This window comes from Microtus ochrogaster, linkage group LG5 (assembly GCF_000317375.1).
Source record: "Microtus ochrogaster isolate Prairie Vole_2 linkage group LG5, MicOch1.0, whole genome shotgun sequence".
NCBI lineage: Eukaryota > Metazoa > Chordata > Mammalia > Rodentia > Cricetidae > Microtus > Microtus ochrogaster.
Window position 1 is genome coordinate 38,346,041 of NC_022031.1, and position 17,768 is coordinate 38,363,808.

The 17,768-nt window shown below is 40.2% G+C and overlaps 1 protein-coding gene across 1 annotated transcript in view; it reads left to right on the plus strand.

Moving 5' to 3' along the window:
- Unc13b (unc-13 homolog B) overlaps positions 1-17,768 on the plus strand; it is a 215,761-nt gene that overhangs the window by 45,719 nt on the left and 152,274 nt on the right. Inside the window, exons 2-6 of the mRNA XM_013351859.2 lie at positions 1,151-1,180; positions 6,453-6,552; positions 12,743-12,860; positions 13,856-13,979; positions 16,458-16,531. Of these exons, the coding sequence (XP_013207313.1) occupies positions 1,151-1,180; positions 6,453-6,552; positions 12,743-12,860; positions 13,856-13,979; positions 16,458-16,531 (446 nt within the window). The remainder of the gene's footprint in view (positions 1-1,150; positions 1,181-6,452; positions 6,553-12,742; positions 12,861-13,855; positions 13,980-16,457; positions 16,532-17,768) is intronic.

A 17,768-nucleotide genomic window follows, 5' to 3' on the forward strand; every position in this document is an offset into this window, starting at 1 on the left:
CCACATATAAACCCTGTCTCGAAAAACAAAAAAAAAAAAAAAAAAAAAAAGAAAATAATTATAAGTACTGACTGAAAGAAATGGAGATTTGATGGCCTTGTGAGGTGCTAAGTGGCTCATCTCTTGGAAGTATTCAGTGAGGTAGATGCCAATTACTGGAAGCTTTCATTTGTAATGCAGAAGGTAAGAGAAGCAAATCAAACCTTATATATACTTTCTAGGCACTTTGCTACAACAATACCCCCACCCCCACCCCCGGCACTTATCCTTAATCTTTATGGATTGATTTTGCTGCTTTCTCACTCTGTAGCCCAGGCTGGCCTTCAGCGTGCAGCAGTTCTCCTGACTCAGGCTCCCGAGGGCTAGGATTCCGTCTGAGCTATTAGTCCAGCTGTAGCGGTCTTAGTAGTCCTTAGTTTCCCTCAGGAGTTTCATGTGCTGCTCTGGCTCTAGGATTCTTCTTTTTCCTTTTTTTTTTGAAGCAGTTCTGTGTGATTTTGGAAAGGAGCCCCTCTTGATATTTGCTTGTTCTTAGAAGTAACTTATCACTCTTGTCTGAAAAGCTATCTATTATATTTTCCCTAATCTCTTGTTTTGTTGAGAATCAACTGGAAGGACTTTTCTTTTTTAGAGTTTATTTCTTATCTTTTTTTGTTTGGCTAAGGATAGAATTCAGGGCCTCACACATTCAAGGTAAGTGCTTACTTCTAGCCTGATGATTGCTTTTTAAATAAAGAATATTTATAACTTAAAACATTTTTTAAAAAGATTTATTTATTTATGTATATGACAGCTCTATCGACTTTATGCCAGAAGAGGACATCAGATCCCACTATAGATGGTTGTGAGCCACCATGTAGTTGCTGGGAATTAAAGTCAGGACCTCTGGAAGAGCAGCTAGTGCTCTTAACCGTTGAGGCATCTCTCTAGACCTGTAACTTAAAGTTTACAAAGACATCTAGCATAAAACTGATCCCCTACCATTTGGATTTCTCTACCACCTTGTCAGGAGGTGGGAATGGAGGTTTTTTTCCCTTTGGGTATGAGGTTGGGCTGAATACTTTTGAGGAGGTCTTTGATCAAATGTTCAGCTTCTTTTCCCAATAATTAGACTTAACTTCCTAATTCTGCCTCTTTTGTTTTCTTTCAGTTAAAAGAGCCAAATTCCAGGGTTCACCAGGTAAGTCTACCCCTCCATTGTTTCCTTTTATGCTTGCTGTGACATAAAGCAGTCTCCCTCCCTCAGTCCCCCAGCGTGTGTGTGTGTGTGTGTGTGTGTGTGTGTGTGTGTGTGTGTGTGTGTGTGTGTGTGTGTATGCAGGACCCCAAGGAGGCCAGAAAAGGGTGTCATATCCCTTGGAACTAGAATTATGGGGTGGTTGTAAACTGCCATGTGGGAACTGGGATTTGAACCCAGGTGTTCTGCAAGAGCAGCTAGTGCTCTTAACTACTGAACCATCTGTCTGTGTTAAGAACAATCCTCTCCGCCGGTGCACAGAAATCCAATCAGGCCAAATTAAACCAAATTAAAATGCCCATGTTTTAATAAATGCAGCACTCTCGGGTGGCTGAGAGCATGGCAGGGGAGACAGAAAACCGAGGAGCACATGCAAAACCCAGGACCACATGTTCCTCCTTAGGCAACCCACTTAAATACCCGGTGGGAGCGGTCCTGGTCCTCCCCCGGGGAGGGGTCAGGACCTGGCATGCTGGGATTTGCAGTTCAGACCAAGGCAACTCCCAATTTAACATCACAGCCTCCTTTAGAGCAAGCTTAAAAAAACAAAGCCAAAACCGTAGGCCAGCAGGATGGCTCAGGGACAAAGCCCTCGCTGTGAAAGTCTGATGACCTCTGAGTACTTCTTTGGGGATTCCATTTTCTGCTTCTACCATGTATTTTCCAGAGAATGAAGTCGGGTTGTTTCGGCTTCATATCAGGCATCCCTGTTGAGCCATCTGAAAAGCAATCTTAAAAAAGATCATTAATTATAAACTGGACACAATGCCGTTTCTATAATCCTGTACTTGGGAGGCTGGTGCAGGAGGATGGCATGTCCAGGTCAGCCTAGGCTATATAAAGAGACCTTGTCTCAGAAAACAATAATGATTTCATTTAGTTTACTACTTAAATTCATTGGTTTAATTCACTATGTTAATTTATGAAATATATTATTAATTCATTGCTGTAAAGCATTTTCCTTTTCCTGTTTTTTATTGTTTTACCTGTGTTTATTAATGAAAAGTGTACCTTTTTCTCTCTTTTCAACCCAATTATACTCCTCTAAAGCAATTATTTAGAAGTTTTTTGTTTACCTTTCCAGATCTTTTTTATATGTATTCTTGTAAACATAAATGAAACATGATCCTAATTAATTAAACCCAGAATCAGATATCGGGGGTAAAAGCTGAAAGATCAGAGAAGCAGAGCAGCCAGCTGCTAGAGACTTTTTATCTCTACGAAATCTCAGAATGAATGGGGGAGATCTTGTCTCTATGAATCGAATCCTCAGACTAAATGGCCAAAGATCTCTACCCGCCTTATATTCCTGTCTCCACCTCCCAAGTGCTGGGATCAAAGGTGTGAGCCACTACTGCCTGCCTCTATTTCTTTTAAAAACTAGTTCAATCTTGCATAGCCCAGAGTGGCTTTGAACTCCTGATCTTCCTGCTTCTTCCTCCCAAGCTCTAGGATTAAAGGTGTTTGCCACCATTGCCTGGCCTCTATGGTTAACTGGTGGCTAGCTCTGCCCTCTGATCTCCAGGAAAGCTTTATTTGTCAGAACACAAAATATCACACAACATATAAATGGATTGCACAGGGGCTGGAGAGATGGCTCAGAGGTTAAGAGCACTGCCTGCCCTTCTGAAGGTCCTGAGTTCAGTTCTCAGCAACCACATGGTGCCTCACAACCATCTGTAATGAGGTCTGGTGCCCTCTTCTGGCCTGCAGGCATACACACAGACAGAATATATGTATTATAAATAAATATCTTTAAAAAAATAAATAAATGGATCGCACAACCATCTGTGTGAAACATTTTTAGTTTTCTCAGTGATACATCATGAAAATCCTTTTACATTTGTGTATATCAGACATTTTCTTTTTTAAAATATTTATTATAGTGTTCTCCCTGCATGTACACCTGCTTGCCAGAAGAGGGCACTAGAGCTCATTATACATGGCTGTGAGCCACCTTGGGAATTGAATTCAGGATGAATTCTCCTCTGGAAGAGAAGCCAGTGCTCTTAACCTCTGAGCCATCTCTCCAGGGCCCAGGCATTTTCTTTTAAAGTACTTTGTAGATTTTGTTGTAGATTGTACCCAAGGCATCTATGGAGAAATATTTATTTTTTTTAGTGTCTTGATGTTATAAACAATGAAAGTTACTGTGTATTTATGGCTGTCCAGTTTTGTAAATATATTAATGCTAATGTCTAAAAATATAGTCAGTGGTTCACAGCTATGTATTTTTAAAATATTTGTTATTGCTGAAAATGGTTCTTTTTTCAAAGATTTATTTATGTATAATAGTGATCTTCATGCTAGAAGAGAGCATCAGATCCTACTATAGATGGTTGTGAGCCACCATGTGAGTTGCTAGGAATTGAACTCAGGACCATGTCTCCAGCCCTTGAATATGGTTCTTAGTTAAAAAAAAAAATTAAAGAAAAAATGATGTTTTGGTGTTGGCAATTGTTTTGCTGTATTTTGTTTGCATTAAGCACACCCTCTACCTCAGAGTATATCCCCAGCTCTGGAAGCTTAAAATTTTTAATTTTTATTAATTTAATTTCCTTTTTTCATGGTGCAGCATGTGTGTGGAGGTTAGAGGGTAACTTTGGAAGTCATTTCTGACCTTCGCCCATGTGGGTTCTAGGAATCAAATTCAGGATTCAGGCTGCTAGTCTTGGTGGCAGACACGCTTGCCTACCAAGTCATCTTTCTGACTTTAAAAATTCTTTTGAGATAGTTCTCATGTAGCCCAGGGTGGCCTTGAGGTTTCTATATAGTTAAGGGTGACTTTGAACTTCTAATCACCTTGCCACCCTCTCCCCACTGCTGGGATTATAGATGTGATTCCAGGTCTTTGGTGCTGGAAAATCAAATCCAGGGGCTTATATATCCTAGGTACGTACTTTGTCAATCCTCCTTTATTATTTTCTTTCAAAAACAGAGTGTCACTCTGTAGCCCAGGCTGACCTGGAAGTTACTATGTGGCCTAGGATGGATTTTATTTTTCAGTAACTCTGTCTTAGCCTCTGAAGTGTTGTAATTGCAAACATGAGCCACCATTCTTGTCTGGAATATTTTATTGGCATCAAAAATTATATTAGCTTTAAAAAAATTAACTGGCCAGGTGTGGTGGCACATACATTTAATCCCAGCGCTCTGAGGCAGAGGCAGGAGAATCTGAATTCAAGGCCATCCTGGTCTACATATTTAGTTCTAGGACAGCTAGGACTACATAGAGAGACCTCTTTTCTAAAAGAAAAGAAAAGATTATTAGTAGCATGCTTATATGTGCATGTGTGTGCAGCTGTGCATGCCGGTACAAATCTGTGTGCTTGGAGGCCAGATGTGACCTTGGATCTCTTCCTCAATTGCTTTCCACTTTAGTTTTTGGGACAGAGTTTTTTTTTTTTTTTTTGTGAACCTGGAGTTCCCCAGTTGGTTTGGTTAGATGGTCAGCAAGCCCCTGGGGTCCTCCTATCTCTAGCTTCCAACTGCCAGGATTATAGGTGTGTACCACCCAGCCTGGAAAAAACTTAAATTTTGTTTTCTAGTATTGAGGATTAAACCTTGGGACCTCACATTCTGTGAAGATGCTCTACCACTTAGCCCTTCCTCCAGCTCATTTAATATCTTATAGTACAAAATGTAGTTCAGGGGTTAGAAGTATAGGTGGATGCTCAAGGTCTTGGCTAGCCTGTGAGACCCTGGTTTTGATCTCAAACAAGAAAATAAATAAAAAAAAACAAACCCCAAATTAGAGCTCGGTGGTCTACTGCATTCCTACTTCTGGACATGGGTGAGGGTCCCGTTAAATGTGCTGGGTTTTATCATCACTTATCTTCAGTACAATTATAAACCTGCCATCTTGCTACCAAGCGACATTATTTTGTATGTGTGACTGCATGCACTTGTGCTCGCATGAGTCCAGGCCAGAGCTCAACACTGGGTATCTCCCTCAATCCTCTGCCAGTCCCTCACTATATTGGGATCTAGCTGTTTTGGCTAGACTATCTGCTGGGATCTGAACTCAGGTCCTCATGCTTAAGTGTTTTATCCACTGAGCCATTTCCCCAGTTCTTTTTGTTTCTGCTTTTGAGATAGTCTTGCTTTGTAGCCTAGGCTAGCCTGAAATGTGAGTTCTTCCTTGTCTGGCTAAAAATCCCCATACCTTTTAAAGGATACTTGGACAGTTTATTTTCTGATAGTGTATGCCAGTACCCTATTTTCTCATATTATCTAACTTTAGGTATTGTTAGATAATTGTTTTGAGCAGTATTTGGAAGTTTGATAAGTTGCCATGATAGCTTTTCTTTTCTTTTCTTTTCTTTTTTTTGGTTTTTTGAGACAGAGTTTCTCTGTAGCTTTGGTGCCCGTCCTGGAACTAGCTCTTGTAGACCAGGCTGGCCTCGAACTCCCAGAGATCTGCCTGTCTCTGCCTCTCGAGTGCTGGGATTAAAGGCATTAAAGGCGTGCGCCACCACCGCCCGGCTTCTTTTCTTTTATGAAATGACTGTCTTATATAAAAAGCAAACCTTCAGGCCACATGTGATTGTACACACGTGTAATCCTACTACTCAGTAGACTGAGGCAGGAGAATCATGAGTTCAAAGTCAGCATAGTGAATTTTAAGACAGCCTGGACTACATAGTTGATTAAGTACAAATATGCAGGGGTTCAGACTTCTGAGATTTGAGTTTTAGATTACTCCCTTGTATGCAGTTTATCTGGCCTTGAACTTGCTGTGTAGCTGAGGCTTAAACTCCTGACTCACCTCTGCCTCCTGCTGGTCCTGGGATTATGGATGCTTTATTTTATCTGCCTCAAATACGTGTCTTAACATTTAAAGTAGGTTATATACTTGAAGTTAGTGTACAGTTTTATACATTTCTGTAGTTCTGCTGTACCTTGAATTGTATAACATATAGCTTCCGTTTTAATTGCACATTTAATACTTTTATTTGATATTACTTAATTCTGTCTCTTTTAAAAATTTTATGTGTGTGGATGTTTTGTCTGTATGTGCCTGTGCATCACATGTGTGTCTGGTGCCTGTGAAAGCCAGAAGAGGGTGTCAGAACACCAGGAACTCTTCCTCTTGAAGAGCAGCTAATGTTTTTGAATATTTCTCCAGCTTCTGATATCACTTAATGTAACGGATCTGTGAACTTGGGTAGTACTCTGAATACTATTAACATCTTTGTTTTGCAATTTTTCAAAGATAAATTTAACACATACGTGACCCTGAAAGTCCAGAATGTGAAGAGTACAACTGTAGCAGTTCGTGGTGATCAGCCCTCCTGGGAACAAGATTTCATGTTGTAAGCACTATGCCTAAGTGTTTGTCTGGGATGACATGGGAATGCCATGTCAGGGATATCAGATAAAACAGTAAATGCGTCTGTGTGTGCCAGTGGTGTATTAATGTGCCAGCAGTGCTATGGATTGTTTAAAAATCTGTTACAGGAGCAAGTGAGGCTTGTGATAGTAGGCAAGACACATTGCAGTTTTTTTCTCTCATTGATTTGTAATTTATTTTTGCAGATGAATGATGAATATGAGTAATTTAGTGAGTTGTGGATACTGCCTGCTCAGACTTCTCACTGGTCAATTCAGATGCTGTACAGTAGTACACTTAGCATAATGTCAAATGTAACTTTGTCTTTGGTTCTCAGAGGCTAAGGTGGTCATGTGTGTTCGAGACTGTGTGTATAGTTAAATCATTTCTCTTCCTTCCTTCCTTCCTTCCTTCCTTCCTTCCTTCCTTCCTTCTTTTTGGTTTTTTGAGACATGTTTTCTCTATATAACAGTCCTGGCTGTCCTGGAACTTGCTTTGTAGACCAGGATGGCCTTGAACTCATACAGATCTGCCTGCCTCTTCCTCCTTAGTGCTGGAATTAAAGGCATACACCACCACTTCCCAGCTCCTAAATAATTTCTTTAGAACACGGTTCTCAAACTGTTTCTACTCTTGACATATTTTCTCCTTAAAAATAATTATTTTACTTTATGTATATAGGTATATAAAATAGGTATATGGAACAGACATTTACAATAATAAATAAATTTAACTTTTTAGGGCTGGGGATGTGGCTCAGCTGATAAAGTATTTGCTTAGCATGTTGGATACCTTGGATTACATCCCTAGCACTTCATATCCCCCCCCCAAAGTTTTTCTTTTTGATTAGGAATGTAGCTTAGGTACAATTTTCAGAATTGAAAAAAATTTTTTTTTCCAAGACAGGGTTTCTCTGTAGCTTTGGAGCCTGTCCTGGAACTAGCTCTTGTAGACCAGGCTGGCCTCGAGCTCAGAGATTAGCCTGCCTCTGCCTCCTGAGTGCTGGGATTAAAGGTGTGTTCCACCACAGCCTGGCAATTTTTTTTTAAATTTATTCATTTGTTATATATACAATGTTCTGTGTGCATGTATGCCTTCCCACCAGAAGAGGGCACCAGATCTCATAGATGGTTGTAAGCCACCATGTGGTTGCTGGGAATTGAACTCAGTACCTCTGGAAGAGCAGCAAGTGCTCTTAACCTCTGAGCCATCTCTCCAGCCCATGGCAAATTTTTTTTTTTATTAAAAAAATTTACTTTTCATTTTGCAGACCAACCCAATTCCCCCTCCCACCCCTTCTCTTGCCCCCCCACTTCCCCTCTTCACACCTCCCCCCTTCCCAACCTGCAACCACTCCTCAGAGGGGCTAAGGCCCTCCTTGGGGAGTCAACAAGGTCTGGCATACCAGCTTGAGACAGGACCAAGTCCGTGCCCCCCTCCCCCCGTCTCCTCCCAGGCAACCCCCCCCCCCAACAGATCGAGCCACATAACTGTTCACCTATATTTAGAGGGCCTGGCACAGTCCCATGCAGGTTCTCCAGCTGTCAGTCCGTGAGCTCCCACTAGCTTGGGTCAGCGGTCTCTGTGGTTTCCCCCATCGTTTTAAAGGAAAATAAAGGAAATTTTACTTTTAAACAATTCTTTTTTTTTTTTTTTGAGTCTTTCGAGACAGGGTTTCTCTGTAGGTTTGGAGCCTGTCCTGGAACTAGCTCTGTAGACCAGGCTGGTCTCGAACTCACAGAGATCCGCCTGCCTCTGCCTCCCAAGTGCTGGGATTAAAGGCGTGCACCACCACTGCCCGGCTCACTTTTAAACAATTCTTTATAGTTAGAGATGAAAGCAGGCTGTATACAAACGAGATGGATGTGTGCCTGTTTACTTTTTATGAAGCTCTTCTTAAGAAACAGCAATCCTCAAGGGAAAACATGTTAGTGTTAGACGGTGCAAAGATAAAACTCTTATGTTTCTATGCAGAAGGATGACATAATTAATCCATATGAGTCTATAAGAGAAAATCTTTGTATGTATAATATAATAAAAGAGTACAGTCCAGAGCAAACAGTAGTCTTGAATCGGAGGCGTGCTGTTTCAGGACCGTTCTTTGGCATTGTGTGGTGCAGTGGCGCGCACAGTACAGAGTTGCAGTGACATCAAGTGGTGAAGCACAGGCCAGCACTGCTGGAAACACCTCAGGTTCAGTCCATTGCACTTTGGATGTTGAGTTAATGGTTGGGCACCGTGCGTTTGGGAACTTTGACTGTTTGCACATTTTCTGTGACCTCTCAGTTCAATTACGTGGCCACCATGTGGTGTAGCAACCCAGGGTCTAAGCAGCTGCCTTAGAAGATGAAGATTCTCTCCTTATACTGCTCCTATTTTAATGAACAAGGTGATAAGCCTCATGTACTTTTTTACACAAGAAATACCTAGAGTCAACTACTATGGCTTATACAAGCCTCTTCCCCTAGTAACTATACCATAGTATGATATGCCAGTCTAGCCTTCCTGTTCTTTCCTGACTTGAGTCCTGTAACAATCCCTCCAATAGAACTCTTCCCACTGTGTGAAAAATTCTGCTCTTCTGTGGTCTCCCTCAATATAACTAGCTGTATTTGTGCGTGTTTGTTTTCCAATTGCCCAAAGAATTCTCTTTCAACCTTGCTGTGATTTGTGTGAATTTTTGTCTTTTTCCTATATTGAGACGTTGTGTGAATTTTGCTTTTTTCACTTTTACACAGACTTTATTAGCTATTTTCTTTCTTTCTCTCATTCCTCATTCCTTCTATTGTGTCCTTTGGTTGCTAGCAGCTCCATTCTCATCTGCCTGCCTTTTTCATTCTTTGTGGTTTTTTTTAGCCTTTTCCTCCTCAATATATTTTGTATCTAATTGGTATAGATTTTGGTATTTCTCACAATATTTTATACTATATTATTATTTTATTTGTTGTGGTTTTGCAATAAAGGCTAACATAGTTCAGGTTAGCCTCAAGTTCAGTACATTGCTGAGCATGACCTTGAATTTCTAGCCTTTGTGAGGCCCCATGATTGGCTTCGTGTGTGTGTGTTTGTGTGTGTTCGTGTGTGTGTGTGTGTGCATGCACACACTGTATGCATGTATGTGTTTGTGCATTTTAAGACATTGTAGCTTAGGGTTACCTGGAACTCAGTACAAGGAGAATGACTTCTAAGTTGCAGAAACCCTTCTGCCTCAGTCACTAAGTTCTAGAATAATAAACATGCTTCATCATACCCAGATCATGTTATTTATATTTAATAGTCTGTATTTTATTTGCAGCACTAGATTGGTCACTTCTTATAATTATTCTTTTTTATAATTATTTGAGGATCAAACCTAGAGCCTTATGCATTCTAGGCAAGCACTCTACTACCAAGTTATATGCTCCAGCCCTCAGATTCATTATTTAAAGAGGGCATCTTCACTTATTGGTGTGAATGTTCCTGACTCTGAATCTTGTATACACATGTGCCTGTATACCCTTGGTTGTGTTAATTAACAAGGAAAACAAATTTCCTCTGGGCTCTGGGGATATACATAGAGTTCTAACTTCTTGCTTATATGTTCTGTGCATACACATACATGAGAGGAGAGACCCCTTATAGAAGAGAAATCTGTGAAGAATAGATTTTCTTTATCTGTCCATGTCAGGCTGTTAAAGATTATGGACTATTTCTTTTATCTGGCAGCTTGAAATGCAATTTAGGAGTTACATTGGGATACATATTTATGTATCCCAAGAAATGTTTCATTTTTAGATATAAATGAAAGACACTTCAGATAGATTTACAGATGTTGCGTGTACTTTTATTAGCCTAAAAGCCCAGTTCCCCCACCGTGAACAGCCTAAGTTAGTGACTGGGTTGATTACCTAGTGTGGCTTTGGACACTTCTCCAGATACCTTGGAAGAGTTTTTGGAGTTAAGAACTGGGTTTGATAGTTGTATTTGGTTAGTTCTGTCTTATTTAGACAAAAGGGGGAGATGTAGAGGAAGCCCAACCCAATGGGAGGGCGTGTTCGCCTCTGGCTAATGTTTACGTATAAATCTGGTCCTTTTTTGTATTTCCTGCCCATCGCTGGATCCCTGGTGTTGTAAGCTATCCCTTCATTAAAATTTGCTGTTTCATATTAAAAAAAAAAAGAACTGGGTTTGATGTTAAGTGTCCTCCTGCAAAGTACCAATAACATTTAAGTGCTTGGAAAATATTAATTGAAAAGGTAAATGAACTCTGTACTCTATTGTATTTGTAAAAGGAATACATTTTCTTTGCCTTATATGTTTACAACATAGTTGGTATGATTTCTGTGACTAAAACTCCACACTTCAAATTTTTTTTAAATTATTTATTTATTTTTATTTTATTTGCATTGTTGTTTTGCCTGCATGTGTCTGGGTGAGGGTGTCAGGTACCCTGGAACTGGAGTTACAGTCAGTTGTGAGCTGCCATGTGGGTGTTAGGAATTGAACCTGGCTCCTCTGGAAAGAGCAGTCATCTCTTCAGCCCCAACTCCAAACTTTTTATAAGACAACAGAGAGGCCACGCTTTCTCTAAAGCACACACTCTGCACTTCCTGTGATGCTCATGTTTTTCTGGACTGTCTTTTTTTTTATATTGGTAGCGACTGTTTCTTATCTTTCTTGCCTTTTTCTTCAAATCACCTTGTGTTCAACAAAAGCTTTCTTGAGAATATTCTTAACACTAATATATGTATTTTTTGTTCTACCATAACAGTGTGATAGTGCTTGTGATAGCCCCTACAAGCCATGTTTAATGTTCTACTGTATGTGACATTGCTTCTATTTATATGTTTTCATTGCTCGAGATAGAACCCATGGCCTCACACATTAGAAAAGCATCTATAGCCCAGCCCTCCCACCAATTCATGTGTTCTCAGAACCCCTTTCTTCTTCCTGGGTGCTATTTCATAAATCTTGTAAAGAAGACTTTTCTTCCTGAAAGTTCCTTGTGTGTATTCCATAGATTTAAGTTAGGGCAGTGGTAATGTTAACAATAAAGCATTTAAAGTTGCTGCACAGGGATAGAAATATAGGCAGGCCTAAAAGGAATGCCCAAATCACCTAACCTCATGTTTAATGTGCTGCTGCATTGGTCTGACCATGATAGCATCTCCAGAGGGCAGAGGATATTGCAAGGGTCTTTCTCTTCCTGTTTGCTTCAGTACCTTCATCCCTACATCATTCTCTCCTTCCTTCTTTGTTTTTCTTTTGTTTGTTTGGATTTATTTATTTATTTATTTTTTATTAAAAATCTCCATCTCCTCCCCTCCTCCCATTTCCCTCCTTTTTCCTCTTCCCCTTCCCTCTCCAGTCCTGATAGCAGTCAGGGTTCCCTGCCCTGTGGGAAGTCCAAGGTCCTCCCAGCTCCATCTAGGTCTAGGAAGGTGAGCATCCATTGTTTGGGTTTTTTTGAGACAGGGTTTCTCTGTGTGTAGCCTTGGCTGTCCTGGAACTCGCTCTGTAGACCAGTCTATCCTCAAACTCACAAAGATCCTCTTGTCTCTGCCTCCTGAGTACAGGAGTTAAAGACATGTGCCACCACCACCTAGTCCTTTCCTTCTTTCTTATCTCCTTCCCTTCTTTCCTTTTCTGCTTTTGCTGAGGTATAATCACTGTATAAAGCTAGACCTATTACATATACAGCACAGGGAGATTGAACATACATACACACTTAAGTTCATAGTAACTTTTTGTTAATTGTAGGTGCTATGTTGTATAGCAGGCCTCTAGATCTTAACTTGAATCATGCATTTTTTGGAAACCCTGTCTTAAACAATAGCAATAAAATATAAAAACAAATTTATTTTCTCCTTTTCTCTCTCACCCCTCTTTATATCCTCTGCCCCATCCCTTCTAGAGTTTATGTAGCACTTACTGGCTTTGAATTTGTAGTTCTCTAGCCTCAGCCTCCTACACTCTGAAATTACAGGCATATACCACCATGTCCAGCCATGACCTTATTCTATGGATAACTGTTATAGGTTTCTTGAAATGGAAAGTGTGCTTGCAGCATTCAGGGATACTTAGATTTTTCCTAAAATAGTAGTGAAAGTGTTCAAGGATAGCAAAGTAGGGAATAATAGTGTTTTCTTCCATGTCACCTGACTCTCCTCAAAGGGCTTTCTTTTTCCCATTAGTGAGATCAGTCGTCTGGACCTGGGCCTAAGTGTGGAGGTGTGGAACAAAGGACTGATATGGGACACAATGGTGGGGACCGTGTGGATCGCATTGAAGACTATTCGTCAGTCAGATGAGGTAAGTCAGTGTGTTGCCTGTTTGGAAGTATGATTGCTGCCTTTGCCTTCCTTCATCTTAGCTCCACTTCAGCTGATATTTATCCATGCATACCTGATCCTTGTCTAATTAGAGGGCATGTGCTGTCCGCACTTCTGACCTCAACCAGAGGGTTAGGAAGTTGTCTTTAAACTGGTCTTCCCTGTGTCCTGTGACAGGACTATCAGATACATAGTCTTGTCTCAGTAATGTGTGTGTGGTCTGGAATCCTCATCTTAGACACTGTCCTGGGAAGAATGCCATTAAACCTCCTTAGCCAACTGGCTGGATACTATTTTGGGGTTTTCTTTTCTAAGCTACTCCCCAGGCAACTGGTTTCAGACCAGTTTGGATATAAGGAATTACCAGATGTGGTGGTGGGTATTTTTATTGTCTCTATTCATATTTAGGTCAAACTCTCAGTTCACCATCTCAGATTTGACTTAGATATCACTGTAAATACAAATTTGCAAAGAAGCTGTTCTTTTCCTGTTAGCCTGACTGTGCACTACAAGCTTCCACTGGAAGTGGGGATGTTGAAAGCATTGACTTCATTTTCTATATTTCTTTGAGTTTTGATAAGTCTGCTCCTCTAGGCAGAGAAGCAGCTCATTTTTATAGCAGCTTTATTCAAGTCTTTCAATGACAATTGCCCAGTGACGTAGTCATTAAGAATCCCGAGACTGAGTATTGGTTAACATTGATGCTTACTTTTAAAGCTTGGTACTTCGGAAAGTCTGTCACCGGACTTCAGAGCTGAACACACAGTGAAAGCTGACCCCGGAGTCCCCATCTCAGCAGAGGGGAAAGCAGAGTCACAGAGCAGGTGGTGGTAATGGTTTTTCTCCCCTATTATCTGGATGTGAGTGGTCCTCTGAGGCTCTTGAAGAAGGGAACTCAGAAGAAAGCACCTGGGTCTTGAACTACAAAGGGAGCCCATAAGGTTTAAAGTTTAATCTTAGGCCTTTGTTTCCTAGGAAGGACCTGGGGAGTGGTCTACACTGGAGGCAGAGACATTAATGAAAGATGATGAGATCTGTGGAACTAAAAACCCAACTCCTCATAAAATTTTGCTTGATACAAGATTTGAATTGCCTTTTGGTGAGTCTATTTTGATGAGATTTTAAAATGATTTAATTCTCTTTACGATATTGATTGAGATTGTCTGATGTTTTTGTCAATGTCTGTTTTGTCTGCTTAGCCATTTTCTCTAGAGGCATATGTATTCATTTATTCTTTGCCCCATGGCATTTAACCCAAGGTGAAATATGTTGGTCTTCATTAAAGATTGCACATTATCTGAGCTTGGTGCTCAGTGCTATGTAAGTGGAATTAGGAGGATCCTTAGAAATACAAGTCCAAGGGTTTGAAGAGATGGCTCAGTGGTTAAGAGCACTGACTGCTCTTCCAGAGGTCCTGAGTTTAATTCCCAGCAGCCACATGGTGGCTCACAGTCATTTGTAGTGGGATCTGATGCCTTCTTCCTGGCATAAAGGCTTACATGCAGATAGAGCACCATATATAGAAAATAAATAAATAAAACTTGAAAAAGAAAAAAGAAATACAAGGTCAGCCTAGTCTACACAGCAAGCTTAACATAAGGCCACACAGTGAGACTCTACCAACAAACAAGACTCACTAAACATAGTGAAGCAGTGGTGGCACAAGCCTTTAATCAGCAGAGGCAGGCAGATCTATCTATCTATCTATCTATCTATCTATCTATCTATCTATCTATCTATCTATCTATCTATCTATCTATCTATCTATTTATGATTTCTGTCTCTTCCCCACCACCGCCTCCCATATCCCTCCCCCTCCCCCAGTCAACTCCCCCTCTCTCATCAGCCCAAAGAGCAGACCGGGTTCCCGAGGCAGGCAGATCTTATCCATGGTCTACAGACTGAGTTCCAGGACAGCCAATCTATACAGTGAAACTCTGTCTTAACGCCCCCGAGAGAAAAGAAAACACTTTTAAAAAGAGTATACTCTTCAAGTTGTTATAGGTTTCTGTTACTACTTACTAAATGACATGAAATTTCTAACTTTTAGATTTAGTCTTTAAAAAAGACCATCTTGAAGTGAATATTCACTCGGTTTTGTTAATTTAAGATTAAAGAGCACTGAAAAAAGAATATACTTTATTTTTTTAGTTTTTGGATTTTTTAGACCACTCTAAATTCAGGACTAACTTTGAACTCAGAGCAATTGTCATGCCTCAGCCTCCAGTGGTATGTATCTCCATCTGCCTCTGCCTCCCAAGTGCAGGGATTGAAGGCATGCGCCATCACTAAGGTCTAGCTTGCAGTTTGTTCTTGACTAATACGTTATGTGGCACACAACTGTGTAATGCTTTAAAGAGTTGACAAGTGAAAGTCTCTTTCCCAAGCCAGTTCATATTCTTGTAGGCTATATAAGAATATACTCCTTCAGTCTATAAGCATATATATGACCTTTCAAACTCTTTTATTTATAATTTTAATATTTTTAGGGGCAGTCTGGCTAATGTAGCTCAGGCTGGCTCAGAACTTAACTTGTTAGGACAAATTGACTTCAGTTTGTGATCTTCCCATGTAAGTATTCTAAGAGTTGGTCTTATAGGAGTGTGTTGGCCTCATACTCTTAAAACACAAATAATAACAGTCTTGAAGGTTTTTGGGTTTTTTTGTGTGTGTGTGTTTTGAGACAGAGCCATTTCTGTAGTCAGGCCGGCTTTGAACTTAACTATGTGTTTCCAGCTGGCTTCAAACTCACTGTGATCCTCCTGCCTCATCCTTCTGGTGCTTTCCTGTCCCTTGTTTGCATTGAGCTAAGAACCAGCTTGGAAGTCTTCCCTTTTAAAGGATGAATAATGTTCCATTGTGTATATATAAGTAATTTTATTTTTCATCTATTTATGTTTTTTATCTGTTTTGTTTATTATTTTATCTATTTCATCATTTTTGGACACGGGTACTTTAACTCTTGGCCAGTGTGACTAAATGTTGTTAAGAGCTTTGATATACAAATATTCCTTTGAGATTCTTTTAGTTATTTTAACTATATTCCCACAAGCTGACCATGAACATGTAATCTTATCTCCTTAGCTTACTGAATATATTGAAGTAGAAATGCATACCACTGTGCCTGCCTGTATTTTTAATTTTTTGAAGGCAAAATAAAAATTTAAACATCTTTATATCCCAAAGTATAGCTTTTCTTCTAATCCCTTGGAGTGTTTTTTTTTTTTTTTTGGAGTGGTCTGGCTGAGTGAAAGGTGGTATGGTTACATAAACCATAATTTTGGCATCATACCGACATCAGTTTTAATCATAGCTTATGGAGGAACTCAGCCATAGATAGAATATATATCCTCTCAGAGATTTAGTTCCACCCTCGTCAAAAAGAGAATCAGGAACCGTAGTTTTATTATATTGTCTTTCTGAAATAGTCAGTAATGTTCATGGCAACACTTGAGACACTGTTAAAATTCATCTGTCACTACCACCTTTCTAATTATATTCATTTGTCTAAATAAAGTCTTATTTGCTGATGACTGACTTATTACCAGCTAATATCATCTGTTCTTTTTTATTGTAGACATCCCAGAGGAGGAAGCCAAATATTGGACCTACAAATTGGAGCAAATCAATGCCTTGACAGATGATAATGAGGTAGGAACTGCTTTATTTGAAATATTGAAAGATGGGGAAAATCTCTCATCCATTATAGATTTTCCAGGGAGGGGCAAGAGCATATTGTCTGAGGCATTACAGTTGTGGTAAGAGAATCTAATCCATGGCTTTACATTTCCAGACACATGCTTTACCAGTGAGCTACAACCCACTCCGTAATAATGAAGCTGTCATTATTAGGATTTTTAGTTTCTTTTTGAGACAGGGTCTTGCTCTATAGCCTTGACTGGTCTTGAACTTGATATCCTACTGCCACAGCTTCCTGAGGACTGAGAGTACTGACATGCACACTGTGCCCGCTATCATGAATGAGGACAGGAGAAAATCTGAAATTTCAGTATAAAGCTCCGTCTCCCACTCTTCCTATTTCTCCCAGTGCTGCTCAGATGGTAGTGTTAGTCTGACTCTGGGCTGTTGAGGAAGGAGCTGATAGCAGCCCCTCTTATGTTATGTAGAGAAGTAAAAGGTATTTCTTCTGTTTCTGCTCATATTATTATGGATGTTAATTTATCATTATCCTGAATCATGTGTACTTTTTAGCACTGTTTAAATCATTGCTTTGCTTGGTCCTGTTGTCAAGACTTATCTCCAGCTCTGAGTCTGTTGTATAAAGAGAAAACAGTCACCTCCATCTGGGGCATCAGGAATGGGAGAGTGCTTTTGTTATCGGCAGTGTTAAGAGATTTACTTTGAGATATGTTAGCTATTAGAAACACAAATTGCCAGCTATGGCATTCTTTAATTCCAGCACTCAGGAAGCAGAGGCTAACAGATCTCTCTGAGTTCAAGGCCAGCCTGGTCTACAAAGCAAGTTCCAGTACAGCCAAAGCTGTTACATAGAGAAGCCCTATCTTGAAAAACAAAAACAAAACAAACAAAAGAAACAAATAGTTATGAGATAGCATCTGAGTACTATTTTATATATGCTATTTTAGGAGAAATGTGGAAGAAGGCAACCTATGAGAAACACCTGAGGATCAGGGTCCAGATGAGGAGCTCAGGTCCAGAGTCTGGATCCAAGACCTTTAGTAGTCATTGCACAGCAAAGCCTCCTCCTCCTCTCTCTCTCTCTGTCACTCTCTCTGTCACTCTCTCTGTTTCTGTCTCTCTGTCTCTGTCTCTGTCTCTGTGTCTCTCTCTGTGTCTCTCTGTCTTTGTCTCTCTCTGTCTCTCTCTCTGTCTCTCTCTCTCTCTCTCTCTCTCTCTCTCTCTCTCT